Source organism: Corvus hawaiiensis, chromosome 3 (genome assembly GCF_020740725.1).
Source record: "Corvus hawaiiensis isolate bCorHaw1 chromosome 3, bCorHaw1.pri.cur, whole genome shotgun sequence".
In the NCBI taxonomy this organism is placed as follows: Eukaryota; Metazoa; Chordata; class Aves; order Passeriformes; family Corvidae; genus Corvus; species Corvus hawaiiensis.
Window position 1 is genome coordinate 27,889,590 of NC_063215.1, and position 22,290 is coordinate 27,911,879.

A 22,290-nucleotide genomic window follows, 5' to 3' on the forward strand; every position below is an offset into this window, starting at 1 on the left:
TCAAAGACTGCAGCAGTATTTAAAATATGAGTGGCTACATTTAACTTACTGTGAACCCTAATGCATGTTTATATATTGCATTCTTGCTCTATGATCCCTGAAACAGCGACAAGCAAGGAGCTGTTTACTGTGTCCTGTGTCCCACTTCAGCTGTGCTTCTGCAGTTTAAGTGAATCTTAAGTAGGCAAATTTCACCCTGGGGAAGATGAGAGTATAAGAATTGTACTTACTGAATCAGAAACCTAGAGATAGCATCAGGAAAAGGAAACGGTTTGTGACTCCTTTTCTGTGTATTCTCCAAGCTGGGGAGTGGGTGGTTGGCATTTAGACCTTCTGCCTAGTTTACAGGATTGGTATTAGTCACCAGGGAGGTTTTTTTTTTTTTTTAAATGTCATTTTTTGGATAAAAGGAGAAGAGGGTTGTATCAGGTGTGACCTGAAGGGAAAAAAAGAATTCATGGAATTATCAGCTCTAAATGTATCATAAAATGTAGAGTAAAACCACCTTATGGACTGTGTGCCTGAAGGAGCAGAATGGGAGATTCCAACCATTTGGCAAATTTTCACTTTAATTTCTGCATGAAATCTACTTGGGGAAAAGCTAAGAAAAGTTTAAAAAAGGTAATCACCTTTACAATACACAATTTATTTGTTAATGGTTCTTAACTGCAAATGATTTTCAGTCCAATTTACCCTAGGTTTTTCTAAACAATTTGTTCTCTCCACTATATTAGTATTTTTTCCCAGGTAGTGACTCTGATCCATGTAACAATATCACGAATACTAATGAATGCAAAGCAAAAAATCTGGCTTGCATAAAATGATAACATGATGAAAATGAGCTTAGCATGAATTTTGGGATTTAAATCAATCTCTGAATATTTTGGTAAGGTGTGATGTCCATAATTAATCCCTGAAGGTATCCAGGAAAGAGCTTAAATCTGGGTTAATGAACTACCATGCTTAGTTTTCAACCTAGAAATATACTGCACTATTTCTGAAAATGGTTTACGGAATGGAAAAATAGATAAATTATTGGGCAAATCTGAGAACTGAAATACAATTGTGCTATACTAACATATTATGTTCTACTGCAAAAAAGAATAATTCTTGGATAATATTCAGGCTACAGATAGCAGTCTTCATGTTTTGTTTTAAGACTTGTGTTCAAAATGCTAACCACTGGTAACTCAAACCCTCTTGCCGTGAAGAATTTGTTTAGATTGAACGTCTCTGTTATTGATGAGATACCATTTTCTAGCATATTTCTGTGTATTTTCCTTTTTCTTTTCCAGACTCCATGATATTAATAATCCAGAAAAAAAAAAATTAAAGCTGTGAACAGGAGCCAGTAGTATGCCCAGGTGGCCAATAAGGCCAATGGCATCCTGGCCTGGATCAGCACAGTGTGGCCAGCAGGACCAGGACAGGGATTCTTCCCCTGTACTTGGTATTGGTGAAACCACGCCTCAAATCCTGTGCCCAGTTCTGGGACCCTCCCTCAATACAAGGACATTGGGGTGCTGGAGTGTGTCCAGAGAAGGACAATGGAGCAGGTGAAGAGTTGGTCTAGAGAGTAAATCATAGGAAGAGCAGCTGGGGGAGCTGGGGTTGCTTAGCCTGGAGAAATGGAGTCTCAGGGAGGCCTTATTGCTCCCTATAACTCCCTGAAAGGAGATTGTAGTCAGGTGGGGGTCGGCCTCATCTCGCAGGGAACAAGGGACAGGACAAGAGGAGCTGGCCTTAAGCTATGTCAGGGGAGATTAAGTTGGACATCAGGAAGAATTTCTTCACTGAAAGGGTGGTTAAACATTGGAACAGATTGCCGAGGGAAGTGGTAGAGTCACCACACCTGGAAGTTTTCAGGAAATAAGTAGACATGGCACTTAATTCTATGATCTAGTTGACAAGATGGAGATTGGTCAAAGATTGGACTAGATTATCTTGGAGTTCTTTTCCAACCTTAATGGTTCTATGATTCTAATTACTGTCATTGAGAAATATAGGCACTCACACACCTTGAACACATGCTGTTCATTTATATTTCATTAACAGAATTCATTCCGAGTGTACTTCAGTTCACGTGTCTTTTTGGGATTTTACCTATTTTCTCAGTGTCCTCATCTTTACAACTGGGATGAGATATGAAATAAAAAAAATCGCCCTTAGCACCCTCACCAATAATATACTGTAAAACTCAACAGTGTAATGAAGACAGGATGATTGTGAAGAAAGGAATACATACAGCACAGCTATAGTCAGCATATATAAATTTTTTGAGTGCACATGTATAAACGTGTTTGTGCATATTTGTGTTTTCATGAATTCCTCATTATTACAGCAAAGACCATGATATGGTGACTAAATTATGAAACTTCACATCCTATTAGTAGCTTCAAAGGCTGTTTGGAAACAGAAAAGTGATGTCATGACCAGAGCTTCTGAAACTGAAGGCTTACACATCCCTCTGCAATCCTGAGAAAATTTGCTGGGGAATGTAGAAAGAGAACTCTAACGTAGATAACGGTGATCTAAGTGATCAGTGACAATTGTGATCTAAGTCAATGACTGTTGGGGTGGATCAGCCTGCTCTCGGGCTGAAACCATCAAATGTCAGTCAAACCAGGGCCATCCACTGGGTGGATTTCCCCACCCAGGACAGTGGATCGGAAGGTGGACCAGACGAGATCACTGAGGTCTAGGTTACCTCCCCCTGGGTGGCTCCCAATCCTAAATTACCTCCCCCTGTTCCAGAAAGTTCTCCCTTTCTTGGTTTTTAATTGGTTCTCTGTTATGACTCCTGCCTCCCTGTTTTCCCCATTTGTTCTGAAAAATTGTATCCTCCCCTCTGCTTGTACCCCACTGGTTGTTTTCCCTTTCCCTGCCTTGCTCCATCCCCCCATAAAGGGGGCTAGCCCGCATCTCCTCGGCGCTTTTTGCTGGTCCCTGGTCCCTCCTGCAAATAAACCTGTTGGAACTCACACCAGAAGCCCCTCCCGCCTTCTTTGCCTCCGGGCTAACACCAGCCTGATTGATCATCGGCTGCCCGACGTGTTTCCTCTGAGGAGGAGCCAGCACACGCACCCATCTCACGCTGATTCCACTGAGCCGTCCAGCGAGGACGCTGTGGAGGCCAACGCTGTGTCCCCTCTGCCCGAGGGCACGCCGCGGCTTGCGATTACAAGCCCCTGGTTGCGTTAAATGACTAGTGCTGGACCAGAACAGGGGTGACTCATCCACACTTAGTTGACACGAGGGCTCCTGAAGTTCGTCCCAGCAAAGTGAGCCTTGCTGCTGAGCTCCTCCACAGTTTTCAGCAGCTGGTTGTACTTGGCCAGGTGCTCAGGTCAGCACAGGGCCCAGTTTTGATCTGACCAGTGCAGAGACCCACTGCCAGGCCAGCAATGAAGGTGTCTTCTGTCTCTCCAGAGCAGTGACGCACCATCACACCCCAGCCACTGGACTGGGTCAGCTTGCCTGAGGGGCCCTTCTAACTGTCGATTTCAATAACTATTTAAAACAAAATTTCTGATTCTGAGTAACTGATTTCCATCTGGGATTTTCACCTTGGGGGATTCCTGAGGAGCTCACTCCCACTAGAATTTTTCAGAACTTGATCTCATTTCTATTACAACCTATTCAACCTCTTCATAAGTGTGAAAACCTGCTAGCACATGAGTTCTTTTATGTACACGGCAAAGTAAAGTACTCATTAAAGTATTCTATGTGTTAACATATATTGAAGTGTTCCAGGTACAGATATGAGTAGGATGTCCAAAAACTCATATGACTATGACATCATATATATGATGCGTATCTCTTATAATGACATCAGCTTCCAAGGTGCAGTGGTGTAGTGATTTGTATTGTTCCACAACTAGTCTACAACAGTCTGCACTAATTATGGAGGAAACCAATGACCCAGGCCTTGTGTTGACCTCTTCTACTGTGAAGTAACCTGAGGGAGGTCCTGGTAAAGGACAATAGGATCTAGGGTTCTTTTGCCTTCATATTTCCAAAGATATAGATTTCAAAAAACCGGTCTTCAAAAGCAGTTGTTTCATACATATTTTTTTGTCCAAGACAGTCTTGCCTGAAGAGGGATGTACTAATTTTCTAGCAGGACACCAGGTAATTCTTAAATCTCTGGATGCTTTGAGAATAAAATAACATATTGATCTTCTATGCTCCCTTTCACTTCAGAGTAATACACAACTTCAATAAGTCTTCCCTGGTGAAAAAAAAAAGCCCCTTCTTCACAACATGCAAAACTAATATATAATCTGATATAACTGGAGCCAGTTGTGAGGAAGACTGTATAAGCACCTTGGGTATTGGCCCATTCCAGTGGGCAGTGAGAAAAAAATGAGGTACTAGTGAGGTTACCTTTGTCTTTGAATAGTCAGCTGGACAATTATGGATCTTTTGGCTACAGGCAGAATATCTCCTCTATTTCTGTCTTTATGCTTCCTAAAAGCTGTCTTTTAGCTAAGTTTGGCTACTTAAAAGACACCTTATCTAAATTCATTATATGCATACACATGGAGCATGAAGATCTCATGACTATAGGGGTACCACTACTTGTATTTACCTGTTCAGATGATCACAAAGTTGGCTGGTTTTATTAAATCAAAAAACCCTGGTTTCCCATAAAAGCCCATTTTTTATATATCTAAAAAACAAACTTAATTAAATGCTTTCTGAAAAAGAAATAAAGTAACCAATCCAAATCTGGTGACATGATAACCTTCTATATCAAGATGATACTTCATATCTAGACTTCTCAAATTCTGTTTGAATATTAAGCATGTTCCTGGAAGCTAACAAGATACCAAACGTAAAGAAAGTTTCTCTAAAGCATAACCAAAACCCGGGGGTTATGTAACCCCCGATAAGCTTCATTGTTTTCTTTCAATGATAAGCTCCCAAAACAAGGTTTCAGATCAATGAAGTTCTAATCCATTCAACCTCCATCAACCACACTAGTGGTTCTCCATTATGCAGTTTTCATTACTTGAAGAGTAGAAATCTGTAACTAGTAAGTAGGTCTGTATGTTAGGTCAGCAGCAAAGGAAGAAATGTTCTAACATGTATTACAGATACTGCAGATTATCTGATGGCTTGACCACTTCCCTGGGCAGTGTGTTCCAATATACAAACTTTTTGGTGAATTTTTTCCCCTTAATATCCATTCTAAACCTCCCCTGCTGTAACCTGAGGCCATTTCCTCTAGTTCTGTCACCTGTTACTTAGGAAAAGAGGGAAACACCTTGTTAGGACCTCCTTTCAGGTTGTTGTAGAGAGCGATAAGGTCCCCACTGAGACTAATTTTCTCCAGGCTGGACAACTCCACCTCCATTGCCCTTCTCTGGACATGCTCCAGCATCTCAAAGTCTTTCTTATAATGAAGGACTCAAAACTGAACAGAGGATTTGAGGTGTGGCTTCACCAGTGCCAAGTACAGGGGGACAATCCCTGTCCTGCTGGCCACACTACTGCTGATCCAGGCCAGGATGACATTGGACTTCTTGGCCACCTGGGCATACACTGGATCATGTTCAACTACTTTTGACCAGCACCCGCAGGGCTTTTCTGCTGGGAAGCTTTCCAGCCACTCTGCTCCCAGCCTGGAGGTCTGCACTTGGGTTGTTGTGCTGGACCTGACACTTGGTGTTGTTGAACCTCACACAATTGGCCCTGGCGCATCAATCCAGCCTGCCCAGGTACCTCTGCACAGCCTTCCTGACTTCAGCAGATCAACACTCCCACCCAACTTGGCGCTGCCTGCAAATTTACTGAGGGTGCACACCATCCACTCATCCAGATCATCAATACAGATATCAAGCAGGATTGGGCCCAACACTGGGTCTTGGGGAACCTTGCTAGTGACTGGCTGACAACTGGGTGTAACTCCATTCACCACCACTCTCTGAGCTTGGGTCCTTAGAAAAACTTATACTGAAAGGATTATCTGTGGAATTTTAGAAAACCATTAGTACAATGAATATGACACATTAGTCATTTTCATACATATACTACATGATACAACTTATAGCAAACAGTCTCAGCTATACTATTTGTCAGGATTCATAGTGAAGTGAAATTCTTGCTAAGAATCTGCACACTGTTTCTCCAGTTTGAGAAATTTACATGAATAAAGTTTTGAGTATTTCTATTTATGCTTAGACATCTCACTTGCCTTGGAAAAAGCTAGTATTCAATTAATTTTGCTGCTACGTTGTATTTTAAAGCTTCAAACTAGATACCCTTTCTGGAATTAAAGCTATCAGAAATGCTGATTTGGTTGTGCTGTAATTCTCAGAAATAATGCTACACAGTGTTTCTAGGCATTCAGTCAAAACATTCTGAGATGACTGGTATAATGATGGCATTTACTGGTATTTCAATACCCACACTAAAATTTTAGCAATGGTAGTTTCTCTGATTTAAGCAAAATTGAATAGAGATGATATATAACATGACGTGTAAAAAATTTTGTGCATAGCTTGCACATTATCTAAAGAGTCAGGAATTTGAAGCCCTATTTATTTTGGATTCTTGATTTTCTTACAGGCACTGTTTCAGTGTCACTTTTCACACTAATCAAATACTAAATCTATGGATCTGAGAACATAAAAAATTGATTTTCCCACAAACATTTTTAATAGAACCACCACAATACTGCCTAAATTAGAAGCAGAATGGTTTATGGTTTGAATATCACTTTTCCTAACTTGCTTGTTTTGATTATTTTTCAATTGACAGAATTTGTTATTATAACAATATTTCTAGTATAAAATTATGTTCTGAAACAAGCAAATTCTGAAGAGTGTACCTAATTTTAACCACCAGTAAAGAAGTTGTATATTTTAAAAATGCTTGTTTAAAAAGAACAACAGTTCAATACTCTCTCTATATATATCTGTATATCAAATAAAATTTATGAGTTTATATTTTGCTATGTCCCCATACATTATCATCCTAAAATTTCCTGAGGTCTTAGAGATGTTTTGTTTAAAATCTAAAATACCACCACTTAATGGTGTTGGCTTAATGGAACATGGCTTTGATTTCTTTGTCAAATCTCTCCTTCACACTACTATAATCTGAGGAATATAGTGCCCAAGAAATTAAGTATGATAAAATGGGAATCTGTTTCTGATGCCAAGAGTGAGACACGCCTTGTTCAGTGAATTCAGTCTTGAAACAGATATACAAAACTGTAGGTTAGAAAAATTTACTGTCTAATGTTCAAGGGCTAGAAGGCATTAAATATTAATTTTCTGTTCTGATTTAAGGAAAACTAATGTAGGAGAAATGCAGATTTTATTCAGAAAAAAAATTGTGCAGAGGTTTTTATATGGGACTTAAGCCAAATGCAATTCCCTCCACCACAAGGCTCAGCCTGGGTAAATGAATTCTCTATCTGCTAATACTTAAAGCTAGAAAAATTGGAAAAGAAATTTTCTTTTTTGCTTATTTGACTTTCTTGTAAAAATATGATGCAACAAACACATACCTAACAGTATTTTTGGTCATTATGGAATTATCTTTCATCCTCCTCAAGTATGATTTCTTTTTCTTAGTAAGAATGGCATTACTTTTTCCAAAGATCATAAGGAACCTAAAAGGATGAACAATCTCTCTTCCAGAAAAAGAAAACAGCTTGGAAATAAATATAAATTAATTCTTTTCTTCACCAAAATTAAATTTGAAGTAAGCAATAGAAAAAGCAATAGATTTCCAAATGCGAATAACTTTCATAAATACCAAACTCCCACTATAATATCTAATCTCATTAAAAGAACAGGACTCCAAAAAATCAAGTCCCCAAACTAGTCTTCCTAAGTAATGGTGTGTGTAACCATGAATAATAATAATCATCATCACAACAACATTTAGTCTCTGGAACTGTAAAACATGACGATCTTTGGTATTGAGAGATCTGCCTAAAAAGCACCCCTTTAAAAGGAAGTAGGTTATCTTCTTCATACAAAGCAGCACTGTATAAGTGCATTTTTTATAAATTCTGAAAAGGTGTGAGAATACACAACTCCCATCTGAAAATCTTCTTCATTTGAAAATTAACTAAGATGAAATTTAATCCCTTCGGTTTATCTTTCTGCAAAATGTGAATACAGTGGAAATTGAAATGTTAGTTCTGAACTTAATATGGATGTTAGTGATGTGAACTAGGATTTAATTTTGTAAAAAGCCCAACAAACTGATGTTTTAGATAATGTGTTGGCCTTAGTCTCTTAGTCTACAAGACATACTTATAAAAGGTTTCTTGATATATGATCAATTCTGTTTTTTCTGACTAGCTGGTACCTTTCTTACCCAGAAACACCTACATCTAAAGCAGTGATAGAAAATCCATGAGCAATTCTAAAAATTTGGTCTGAAATACTCTTGCTAGTTTTGGGAGATGCTTCAGTGTTCCTTAGTTTGAAAATGGACACTTGCTCATTCTAGAGTAACAATTCTATCTTTAGGTCAAGAAACACACAAACCAGATTTTGCAAGCTGGAAGCAGACTGCAGCTCTGTGCTAGAAATGTGAGAAAAGAATTAATAAAGGCATACAAGCCTATCCTTACATTAATACCTTCAGCTGAAAACTGACATAACTTGCAGTTTTGGCTTATGGGCACAAGCAAGCATAATGCATTTTTGGCACATGGCTGGGAAAGGATCACCAGGACTAGCCTTTGAAATGAAAAATGAGATGTAACAAATGTTGAAAAGAACATTTTAGTGTCTCCAAGGTCTACGGTTTAAGCTCTTTCTTTTTTCTGCTAAAAATTCACATTCATAATTACTCTTTCTGCTGTTTATTTTAATTAATATTCAGGATATATACTAACAGGACACCACAACATTTGTTAAGTCACTTCATCTGGTCTCCTCAGCATCTACATCATAAGACAGTCTACCACTTAACCAAGTACAACTGTAAAATTATCTTGTACTTACAAGCTAACCTAACCTTTAACTAATTCTCTATTTTTTTTCTTCCTAAAAGATGTTCAAAATGTTATCAGACAAACTTTAGCAAAGAGGTTGAATGGAATTTTTCATTTAGTGATCTGTTCTTAAAGGCTTAAGAGGAATTGCACGATTTCCCAGGATGCAGAAAACAGACAGTTTCTGAAGTGTGTTTTAAAATATGCATTTTTCAATTTATAGCCAAAAAGGTACTATTCAAATGAGACCTACATGTCTAGGAAGGTATCTCTTACATTGTCAGGAGATGAAAATTGAATATTTACATTCCTTGTATATTTTTGTTGATTAGAGATACATGGCAGTTGAAATCTGAAGATAAGTGTCTCTCCATTGAAATTTATTGCTAATTGAGTTTGATTTTTCAGTCTTGGTTAATTGATTAACATTAATGGACCCATCTGCTGCATCAATACATGGGGAATAACAACAGTAAGAATAATCACTATGAGAATAGTTTGAGACACTGCAAACATGATTGTTTGTGGAAGCAATTAACTTTGAGATTGTACTCTACACTATAAAAGCTAAGCTTGTGCATGTTTACATTTTTTGAGTCTTTATACATTTTAAAACAAATGTATTAATCAACTGCTACAAGTGTAGTGGCTGACATAATTGTCAAATCATTGGTGAGGTAATTTTGTGAGTTTATTTCCCACACACAGATGTGTCTTCTTAATTAACACTAAGCTTGGTTTGCAACATCTGGCTCATATGATCAAGGGGCCACACAGAATATTAAGAGCTTCCTAGATGTCTTGGGGTGACTTTGTGATGTGTATCCCCTATTGCTGCCCTATGCCCAGAAATTAATTTTGTGCCTTTCTGTGCCTTTAAACTGAGCCTGAGAGGGGGGAGAGGAAAAAAAACCTGAGCAAGCTTCTCAAAGTGTTGTTCAAGAACACAGTGATAGGGACTCCTCTGCATTCTTCTAACAGCAGCGGTGGGAGCGGGAGGAAGCAGCTTGCTTGCTTTTCAGCCAGCTTTCAGCTACTTTTTCTCTGGAGATAAGGGGAATACAGAACTTTTGTTTTCCTGGGACTTTGGATTTTTCCCTTTTTCTTTTTCTTGGACTGTTTCAACATCAGGAGGGCTTTCCACCGAGGCCCTGGCCCTGGAGGTCAGCCTGTGACCCAGCTCCAAGGAGAGAGACCTATGGAAGGACTCTAAAATTTTCCCAGGTTTTCTCTCCACAGCGAGAGGTATTATTATTTAGCATTATTATCCTTTTCCTGTGTGTTTGTTGTGTTTGTTTTTATGTCTTCCACTTTCCTCCGAGGAAAAAAAATTTTTTTTTCCCGAACCTGGTGGGGGAGGGCTGGTTGTAACCTGCCTTCTCTCAGAGGATATTTTTCCTCCAAATTTGTCCAAACCAGCACACTAGGTTAATCTTCCCATGCCCATTTCAAACACATCCAAATCCAATGAGCTTTGAATTCCATAGAATTATGGGGCATCAAACCCTTACATTTACTGAATAGTTGTCATTTTCCCCCCTCCGAAAATAACCAGTCTCTGGAATTCTACATTAGTATAAATTCAAAGTGCAGTAAAAGAGCTAGGGAACTTGAAAAAGTGCTTTTTAAAGGATTAGAGTATTTACATAGGAGACTACTTTGTTTTTTAATCTAATACATAATGACTATGTAAAGAATAAAAAATTTTGATTTCTACTGAACTATTCATCTGATGCAACATAGGTTTAAATACTCTTGAAACCAAATGGGTTTTGTACTCTGATGATGAGAAAAGGCAAGTAACTTTCTTTTAAGAACAACCAAAAAATGTTTCTTAGGAAACAGACCTGTCTATACTCAGCAATATGCATTGATAAACTCCAGCCTTCCTTAAAAAACATGGCAGAGAGATTTGCTATGTAATAGTTCATGGTCTTTCAGAACAAAACCCACTAATTAGTTGCCAAGCACCTGAAGAATAAAATGCAATGAAAAATGTATTTTTTTCATTTTGCCACTAAGGAGTGTAATTGAAACACCTGGCAAAAATCTTGCTATGACATCAGATCATTCCCTCAGCTCTCATGTGTGAATCCCATCAGGTCCCATGGATACACGTCCAGTTGATTTAAAAGTTCCCTAATCTGATTCTTGTCTACCAAGTGACAAGAATTCCTTTATTCAGACTTTCTCCAACAGGATAGGAACTGGAGGCCAGTTATCCACGAAGACTGAGGCAAAGAAGGCACTTCAGTCTTTCCTGAATCCTTTTTCACGAGAACTTTTTCCCCCTTCAGCAACAAGCCTACATTTTCCCAGGTCTTCCTTTTGCTGCTGATATCCTTTCAGAAGCTTCTGGTTTTGCCCTGCACGTCCCTGCCAGACTAATCTCCAGATGGGCTTTGGCTTGTTCCATATCTTTGTAGCTGGATATTTTCTCTATATTCTGCCCAGATCACCTGGCCATGCTTATATCTCTTGTATACTTCCTTTTAATGTTTGAGTCGTCAGAAGCATCTTACTAATATATTCAGGCTTCCTGACACTTGATTTCCTGCTCATTAGAATGAATCATTCTTGGGTTTGGAGGAGGTGATCCTTGAAAATCAGTTGGCTGTTGTAGAAAATCATGAAAATAATGCTACTGCACAGCTGCTTATCCCTGTTTTGCACATGCACAGTCTTCCATGATGCCTCTGGACAGAGGAGAAGTGACCTATTTCAAAACAAAAGCATTTCTGAAAAAGGCCCAGGCCAGCAGTTGGAAAGCAGAAAGGCAGGAAATTAATCCAATCATCATGAATTGTTCAGGACACAAATTCAAATGAAACAGTATTCCATAATGGCAGTTGACAGGCCAAGCAGTAGAATGACAGAGATATAGTAAAGACCAACAGAAGAAAAACAGACTCATTACTCTGAAGTACACCCTCAGTTTCACCAGACTGGTAGGCAAATTGTGTGTTTTCATAAAACTGCCTTGCTTTCATTTGTGCTCTAGTCAAACAAGACTTAGAGATCAAAGACTTGTTTGGTGTTCTTTGTGTGTTCGCATCAATCAAGAGAGGCAGGGAAGCCCCTCAAAAATTTGTTCAAGTCTCCTCAGTCCAAGAAACACACAGTGGTCCAGAATATCAAAAGGACTTTAGATTGTTCTGTTCAGTATTTGCCTTGAAATATATTTTTTTAAAAACTTGGCAAAAAACGTGCTCCTACTGAACCGTCATTGAATTGAACCATCATCCTCTGTTCTTTTAACCCATATCTCTTTCAGACTCCATTTCCTCTTTCAGCAGGATGCACCTTAACTTTCAAAGGTTCTTTGACAATACTTTTTCACACATGCTGAAGGTGAACAGGAAAGTCACTTATTAATGTTTTCATAGCATGATGATGAACATTTTGTACCCAGGAACACACCATGAAGATATGTGAGGGTACAAGACAGAGTAAAACATGGAGTTAGGCAAAAGAATGACATCTTATGTGCCTTCTGTCCAAACTGTCTATACAAAGGTTCATATTTAGTCTTCTAGCAGAACTGATCTAGTTAGTTGCAGAGGAATTCTGGCATCAATACAGTATATATCCTGTGTGGACAATGTAATTATATTTTATACCACTTTTCATGCAAACAAACAAAATATAAAATCTCTCTGGCTGGCATGAAGATGTCACATTTTCTATTTGAAATTATCAAGACAAAAGATTGGTGATTATTTCATTACAGAGAAAATTATAGTAAATTTTCATTAAGAATGAATGATAAAATGGGTGAAGTAATAACTCTTACCTAGTGCAAGTCCCACCATTGTGACATGGATGGTAATCACATATTGGAACATTGCAGTTCTCAACATTCCTTCCTTCAAGAGCCTCATCTATGATGAACAGCTCTTTGTGGTTAACTTGAAAATCCCTAATGCATCCTTTAAAGCCATATATCTGCCCAGCACATCGATGAACCTCCTCATGAACAGGAACCTTTCCAAGGAAGATTGATCCAAAGGTGATCTGCAGAAACAAAAAGAGAATTGTCAGAAAAAATGTGATTTGTGATGTTAATGTAAACAATGAAAGAATAATAAATACTGATAAAGGAAATAGTCATTACTTGAAAATGGCCAAAAACTCTGGCACTTCCTGAAGGGATTATTTTAAAAAATGTTATTCTCTTAAAAAAAAAATTCCTTACAAAGAGGATGATTTAATGTGTTTTTGTATTTTCAAATATGTAAGACAACATACATCCCATGAAACACAAATTGGAATTTCCAGCCTTAGCCACAGTGAACATGGTAAGTTTTTTACATAGATGCCCTCATTCTATTTGATAAGTTGTATGACAGAGGTTTGGTGTAGGAACACAGGAGAAGCTGTAGACTTGAAGATATTTCCTTTAGGACCTGGGACCTATGACCTATGGGACCCCAAGATAAGGGGAATACAGGAAAAAGATTTTAGGATTTTTTTATGAATGGCAGAAAACAGTCTGCTGTACTGAAGCCCAAGGAAAAAAAAAGGGAACTTTTCAAATTTTCGAAAGCCTAGAACATCCTAATAAAGGTGCAAAGAAACAACCACAACTTTTTCGCAGTTGGACTGACAAATCATATCAGTGCTCACTATGGTAATTCCTCTGTTGCCTGACCTAGGATTCAAGCCCTTAATCATCACATATAAAGGATCTGTGACTCATTTAGCACTCTGAATTCCACTCCTCAAGCTGAAGCCTGACTTTCTGGAATTCTGACATGGGGCTTCATCGTTCCTCAGCTCATTTGCTACATGCCTGCCAATTCTTAGGAATTGAAAAAAAAAAAAAAATTCATAGTTGTGCTATGTGCAGTGATGCTTTTATTTGTACAATACCATTAGTCCAGGAAGAGGGTGACGCCTAGCCCATTCAAGTCAAGCAGGAATAAACCAATGGAATCAGAAATATATCACAGTATGCATAAAACATGTGAGGGGGTTATTTTTAGTGAAGAGGCCCTTTACTACCATATTCAAACAACTGTAAAGAAGTAGAAACAGGAGGAAAACATCCCATTGATTTATCTGGAATTCACACATCCATACGATTTTTGCTTTGCTGTTTCCTGTATTGCTTTTGTCAGTCCTGGAGATATGCTGCTGACAATTTCAAATGAAATTTGGCAATACAATGAATGTGAATACTGCCAGATTATCCTCTAGTTAGTGTCTTTTGTTTTGAAGGGAAAAAGAAAAACACCTACTTATTTTAGAGCATGGATAAAATTAAATCAGATTTTTCATATCAAAGTAATTCAAAGACATTGGCTCTGCACTTGTTGAATTCATTTCAGATCACTTGACTTTATCCCCTTTCAAACAAAGCCATGAAGCACCTCAATGATAGAAAAGATTTGTAAGTAGTGTTCTCAGACATTTTCTCTCTGCTTGTGAATCTCTTTCAAGAATTAAGCAAAGCATTGGACTGCATAATAAAGTATCTGTCATTAAGAACAGTGTTTTAAACACTGCTCTTGCAACACAGTCTCTTTTATTATTTGGCTTATTTTACAAAAGCACTAACCTTGGGGGCATATCCAGTGTATCACAGAACAACTTCAGTAGGCTTTGCTCAGTTTGTAGCATCACTGGATTTTATCATAAGGTATTAAATGTTCAAGCTCATGGTAGTACACCATAACACACATTCTTTCTATAAAGCTCCTATTCTGAATTTAACTGACTTAACCAGAATGTATTCTAAGGAGGCACAAAGAAAGAATTCCTGTAAGTCTTATTAATAACATAAAAGGCCTAATATAGCATTATATCAATAACTTATCTAACACTCATGTTTAACTTTTCAAATACTAATTTGAAAATATCCTTCTTCGCTTTGAGCCTGAGTGGTAAAAAGGACTATCTTGGGCAATAATGGGAAGATATTCATTAGTCCTCTTAGAGAAAAGAAATGTTTTATTTTCTTTCTTTGATTGTGTACTTTGTAAATAGAGGTTCTGGCAGATTAGGAGCAGATCTGTAAAATGTAATAGTTAATCATGAGGATTTGACATTCATATTACATACCACGCAAGGGAAGAAATTCTGTTACAAACCAGCAGTGCGTACTGTGAGATGCACATCAAGATTAGCATCTCTAAAGATAACTGGCCTGTCTTCTAGTGAACAAACTTTTAAAGCAAGCTGTCAATCACAGTTCAAATTCTCATCTAATAACACTTTAAATGTTTCATGCAGAAATAATCTTGTGATGAGAGAATGCATAACAAAGAGAGGCAATAAAATGGAGACAAAGAATAACCAAAAAATTCAAGATTTGGGAAAGCTGGTCTTTCGTCCATTCAGAATGAGTCTTCTGATACCAGTTTCAAAATGGAGACAGACATTTTCACAGTACTATTCAGAAGCCAAGTCCTAGCAACAATACTGACACCAGATTAAATCACTGATGATTCATAGCTGTCCTCCACTAGACAGTGTGGCATGCAACTAAAAAGTAACCAGAATTACTGCTTAACAATATCTCAATTCTTTCTAATAACCCCATGGCCTTAGGTAAATGACAGTGCTAATATATTTTTTTTTAACTCTCAGAGCATCTGTGTCCTTTTCATGGACTTTGTGCAGCTGGAATAGAAGTTTCAGAGTCAAACTAAGAAATTAATGAATATAGAATGGATGCTGGATGTGAAAAGACCTACTAAAAAGAAACTAGGTACATATAATGATATCTGAAGAGGAATTACATTTCATCCTTTAGAAGAAGTTAGAGTACAAATATTCTGCTTCAAAAATAGTGCATATGCTGATGAAATTTTCAAAGAAAATAGCTATGTTTTGCAGACTCACCTGAGATGCTCGATGTGAGAAAGAAAGTCTGTGCTGTACAGGAGGGTTTCCATCTGCAGCCATTTCAATCATGCAGTAACCTTCAGGACTGCCCACAGGCAACACATAGCTGTAAGGAAACAGAATATCCCATTGCTGTTTATACTGTTGATCACAGAGTATTCAAACCTCACATGGCAAAGATAGGGTGAAAGAGATGTTCATGCCTCCATAAAGGATGAAAATCTTTGGACACTACTAATTTCAGTTTCATGCCTACTTGAACTACCCAGGAGACAAAAGATGTAAGTTTCTTCTGCTAATGTCCCTCCTCTATTTGCTTTCTTGCTATTCTTGACTAGTGTTTGAAATACATACAGAGAAAAGAAGAAAGCAATCTTTAAATACATAAGTGGGTATTGATAAATTTTAAGTGCTAACTGTGGTTAACATACAGTCTCCCTAGTGCAGAGGATTGTTGGACTTGTGACATGAATATTGAATGATGCTGAACAGCCTGGGTCGGATTTCCTTTTCCTGACCTACAAGGGGAGCAGAAATGGAATAAGAAATGAAAGGCTGCATTTCTCTGAGCAGAAAATGTACACTGCGATGCAGTTATCACTACTTGGAAAATGTGTTAGTGCAAACTCTGGTATTGAGCCTCAGAGATAAAGAAGAATGTAAGGTTAAGGGAATTTGTGAAGTAAATACTAGGGGAAGTTCAATAAAGCACCGAGAATTCTTCGGTTTCTTTCTGTTATGAGATTTGATAAAATGCTATTAATATTATCAGCAATAAAAATCCAATCCAAAACCTGATGATTTTCAAAAACAGTGGTTTTATAATTAGAGAGAAAATTTACATAAACGTTATCGTAGCGAATGCAGATTAGGACAATAGTAGTTCACAGATTATTTAAAACTGACCTCTTCTATTTCTGTAGAACTTCTTTCCAATTCCATTTTCATGTGCTTTAAAAGGGAATGTGATGGCTCCCTTTTTGGGAAGCATGTTAAGGTTTACTGACTACATGTACTCTGCACAGGAAGCTCTGCTCAGCCAAATCACCATAATCAGGTTTCCGGAGGATGGCTTCTAACAACAATAATGTTACATTTTTATGGAATATTTCACAAATGTTACACAACAAACGTTAAAAAAGATTCTGAAAAAAATTTATATATTTATATGGGCTGCCAAATTTTCCATTTCTTTTAGCTGAATAAATGACAAAGGACAATGACAGGAATCTCATGAATTGTTTTGTGTTGGGATAGATGAATTTTTATGTTAGGCTATAGACATATGAAAGAGTTAAAATATTTTAAAGCCCATTATGATCTGTACACTAGAAGCATACACTGCTAATCATAGAAATTATTTCAACATTGACAATGACAAATTTATTCCTGGAGAAAACACATCAAGACGTACCATAGTCTCAAATGGTACTTTTTTATATATCACTACCTGGTTGGTTGTGTGCAGCTGCCATGGCATGATTTATTCCAGGTTATGCCTTGAGCTTTGTGTTTCTGCTCTTGTGTCTAAAGTCTTACTATTTCATCCTCCTGTCTGTAGATTCATTATGAAATTTAGAGTCTCAGTTTTCACCTCTGAAGTTGCTGGGAACATGGTATTGACATAAATAGATATAGTTTTAGCCCCTAATGAATATTTATAAATTCACTGCAGTGCAGTGATTTCTAAGAGACCAGTGCAAAACCAATGCATTTACTAACTTGTCTCATAGCCAGTACATCCACATCAGCAGCTGATGCACACATATTAATAAATCCCACTTTCCAATGGTTATATCACTGCTGGTTCACAGCTAAATCAGTCAATAGTAATTCATTGACTTTTCAATGTACTCTGCTGCATGAGGTTGAAATGTGCTAAATTATTTCTACTTTGTAAGTATAAAACACTTTTATTATTTTTGAATCTTTCTTTAAAAATCTGAGATATTTGAATGGCATTTTCTATTACCACCTTCTGAAATGTGATCTAGACTCCTAGACTATTCAAATGAGTTTGAAAAATGTTCATTTTTATTTCTAATTTTAGGTCAAAAAAAGTCATACTGTTGAGGTATTTTCAACTGCATTCCTTCTTGAAAACTCTAAAGTTAGCATAATGTTTTGATTTTGAATATAGGAAGCCAGAAGCAATGCCTGTGGTTTTGAAGATCATCTGATTTGTACAATTTCATTATAAATTATGAATTCAGTAAACTGAAGTTTTTCTGTAATGAACAATTGGTATATTGACAGATAGTCTGTCTCTTTTTTAGGTATTTGGAATAAGGAAAATTTTGGAAAAAATACTTCCACTACTGCGTCTTCCAACCAATTCTTGAAATGTAAAATATTCTTTGAATTTGATTTTTTATTCCTACTCATATTTCAGCTGCTGGCAATTATCTAGGTGAATCAGAGTGTATAAAGGCAACTTTCTCAAATAAAAGAAAATAAGCTCATTTAAGATTCTCTCTTGGGGAAAACAAACCCATAGCCTTTCCTTGATGCTTTCTACTCTGAGTGGATACTGTAGTAGAGACCTAACACACGCATGGCAAAGCCTACACTTGACCCCTGCCTTGTCCCTGCTTTTCAGGAAGATTTCTGAAGTCTGCTTCTGTTTCTTTTTCTAAATAACTCCTTATATCACATATTACAATGGTCCAGCCCACAAAGAACAAAAGTTTAAGTGAATTGGCAAAATTAATAAAGAAGAATATAATCTAATGAAAAATAAAATACCAGTGAGGTCTGTGTCAGTTTGACCATCTTCAAGTAATTAGCCATCCATTCAGCATTATAAACTTTCATTGCAAATGCCTGGTGTACACACATTCTCACTGTTTTGCACACATAGTTTCTATTGTTTTGATCCTTTACTAGAGGAAAAAAAGTGGAAAATTAAATACAGGTGCAACTAAAATAAGCCTTAAAGACTGCTTAATACTGACATGGTCTTCACTTAGGTATTTTTATTTTGACAAGCCCAAGTATCATAAATTCATTTTGACAATAACACAGTCATCCCTACTCAGGCATATCTGGTAACCCCTTCTACCTTTAAAGAAATATGTGAGAAAAAAAGAAAAAAGAAAATCCCCCAGTATCTATAAACAACAGCTATTATACAGTGATTTGGATCATTAGATCTTAACTTCACAAAGGACATAGAGTTTGTTTTGCTTTTTTTTAACATGCAGCAATGAAATCTCAAAGAACAGAACTGATTTTTTTTGATGTCAGCCAATAGATTAGTGACCGAGTTGTGAGAATAAAACCACAGGCTACACGCAGGAACCTACTTCCCTGTATTCTGGAGTGCATGTTAGGAATGCTACCACTGTTTTTGTCAGCATTTGCTTCTTTCTCTGTAAGGATTTCCAAGGAACTAATACTTGAAATTTCTCTCTGTCTTGTCATAGAAAGGAAAAACTGTCATTTGAAATGTGAACAAAATGGATATTTTTCATGCTTATGTTACCACAAAATTGGGATGGTTTGAATTTGCTAGATTACTTAAATATGCCTAGAATAGCTTTTAGAAAGAGACAGAGCATAGAAAATTACAGTCCAAAAGACAGTTTTCTTAGAAAATTATAAATGTATGAAAAAATGGCAATTAAACCATAAATGCTGTCTCTGTCTTTATTATAGCATTTAAACCAGAAAATGCTACAATATGGACACATGAAAAACTTAATCATATTAGTTTTTTAAAACAATGATGGAAAAAAGGCATTTGAAATATTCTGTGACAGAAATGACCTGAACTAAAATACCATTCATGTTGCTCTATAACCTGGTTATAGTTTTATTATAATCTATGTTTAAATCTGTCTTAATCTTGCAACTGAATAAATGCAGTTGTATTATTTCATGCACCTCATAGAAGACTGAAATCCATTATCCACATTGGAAAAGAGAAAATGAAACTGATGATTTATTCCCTTGACATTTTTTCTTTATTTTTCTAATTAACCTCATATTATGAGATACTGACCTCACATTAAGAACACCCGAGATGAAAGTGGCTAATCACTGACATCTTTAAATTTTGAAGTATTTTTAGTTCAGTGGTGCTTTTTCACTCGTTTAGATGCTGAAGGCATTTCAGTCCATCTGCCTCGCATCTCAGTGGCATATTCCGGCTGCATTTAAAGCCAGCATATTTTTCCCTCCAGAGACAGTGACAGAAGAGAATGCAATACGATCCCTATTGCAGGATAATTTTGTCAGGCACCAGAATTCTGATTCATGCACATGACATTCATAATGATATAAAAAGGTTTCACAGGGGATTAAAGAATTGGGTGTGTGAGTAGTTATGGGAAATGTGTATACATGGAGGACATTTGGGCATGTTATGCACAGTAATCTAAAGAGGTCTGGAGCCATGTGAAGCCCAACCTGTTACTGGAGATGCTAAGATACAGGCCTGATGCATACAAATATTTATTTCCACAAATTTGAAACAAGAAGATGTTGAGCCTTCTTATTTGCTCTTGGCTTAGAATAATATGATTTTTTTTCATAGCTGCTGTGGACTTTATGTAAAGTTAAGAACTGGAATTACAAAGGATTTACTATTTTTTTACAAAAGACTCATGGACCTCAACAGATGCAAAACAGAAGTTATGTACAGTGTCATTACTAGTTGCATCTTGATTAATTATGTGTATGAACACTGGATTTCTAACAAAGTGCAATGTGTACCTCACACACTCATAACACAATTGTGGATATTAGGTATTGGATTAATTTAGGTCTGGAACTGATAGTCAGAGAAATCCTCTTAAAATAGCTAAGATTGGGGCACCTCTAAATCAAGTGTTACCTGGTATGGTCTTGCTCAAGTAAATGTTTTATCTTAAATTGTCATAGACTACTTCTCCAGGTGGAAATAAAATCATACATTTTTTTTTTTTCCTTTCAAGCTAGTCACCAGGTGGCACTAAAGGAGCACAGTAGAAAGCATGAATGCAAAGTCCTTACTAATGTCTCTTCTAATAATTGGAAAGACTGACTTAAGCTCTAATTGATAGCATGATTGCTTCAGCTTCCCGTTATATCAAGGGAAACATAGTAAAGTATCTTAAACTGATTACATATTTGACAATATGGATGAGAACAGGTCCAGAGACTGGAACTTCTGGGAGACTTTTAACTGCTTTCATGCATTATAACTACCTAATGTAATCATGTAAAAATGGTGCATTCATGGTTATGTAAACATACTTAAGAAAATTTAGTTTTTAGCAATTATATTTTTTATATAATGCTGAAGGTGCAGCCGTATTTCTAACAGATTAAGGAGAGGTATAGCAAAATTAAAATGTCATATCAGCAGGTATAAATATCCCCAGGCATTATAAAGAGAACCTTTGTTTTTATCCAAGCTAAATAATCATGGTAAGACTGTTTCTGAATAAAGACCTCACACTGCTAGCAGACCAGAGTTTCTGGTCTTCTGAAAAATTATTTTATAATTTTATAAATTTTATAATTCCACAATTGGAGGATTACATTTAGAACTACTTGCTATTTTTCTCCCTACAATCTGAAAAATGCTAGCCCAGATTAACATAGGAAAAAATCCCCACAAAAATCCCTTTGCTAAAAAAGTATTGATATTAAAGACACAAAAGAAAAGTGTCCTGCAAAACACTGAAATTGTGGCTTCATTTGCTCCCTTGATTAACCAGACAAGTTGTCAAGGAAACATCTAACCAACTGTCAAGTAGTAGAGGATTTTTTTCAAGAATGGTGATTTTACTTTTGACTGAGCATATTCAATTCACAAGTGTGAAAATATGTATTGTTCCTTGCAGTTTTAATAATCTCTTTGTACTTTTCCAAAATTCTTGCACTTACTACCTTTTTTCCCCTTAAAAATATATTTTTAAAAAATTAATTGTTATAAAAACTGTATCTTCACTTCCCAAAAATTACCTTTCAGCATACTTCTTCCATGGAAATGTTGGCATGTCTCTTTACCCTCTTCTATTTCAGTAAGGTCAAATTTTAGTGTTTCTTACCAACTTCTACTGCAACACTCCGAAGTGACAATTATAAAAATGAATGCTGCATTTTATGTCTGACATTTTATTTGAAATCAATGAAACATATTTCATAACCTGCAGAAATTCTACATCAATTCTCAAGTTTTCTAGGTGCTGTAAACTGGCCAAACAGTAAAAGTGTTGTGAGAAAGAGAAAAGGAGACCAAGGAGAGGAGTAGATAAAAACAAAGAAGATGAAAAATCCCAAATTACTATGACTCCTAAACTCCTAAAGTGTCTTGCAGTAGTCCCTTGATGTCCCTTTCTTTAGGAAAAAAAAACCAAACCACACACAAAAAGAGGTATGTGAACTTTGGGAATGCATTAGGGGATGATAAACTCCCAGCTGACCCTGAACTTGTTTGAAACTTGCTGCTCCAGCTGTATGTACATAAATCTCTGGGCCCTGATGGG

General features: G+C 36.8%; 1 protein-coding gene across 4 annotated transcripts in view; it reads right to left on the bottom strand.

Annotated features, from left to right (window-relative positions):
- Nucleotides 1–22,290, bottom strand: part of EYS (eyes shut homolog) — an 860,563-nt gene that overhangs the window by 95,948 nt on the left and 742,325 nt on the right. For all 4 annotated transcript variants that reach the window (XM_048297572.1, XM_048297571.1, XM_048297573.1 and 1 more), the window contains 2 exons: nt 15,812–15,920; nt 12,759–12,979 (listed from right to left, as the gene is read on the bottom strand). In XM_048297572.1, the coding sequence (XP_048153529.1) occupies nt 12,759–12,979; nt 15,812–15,920 (330 nt within the window). The remainder of the gene's footprint in view (nt 1–12,758; nt 12,980–15,811; nt 15,921–22,290) is intronic.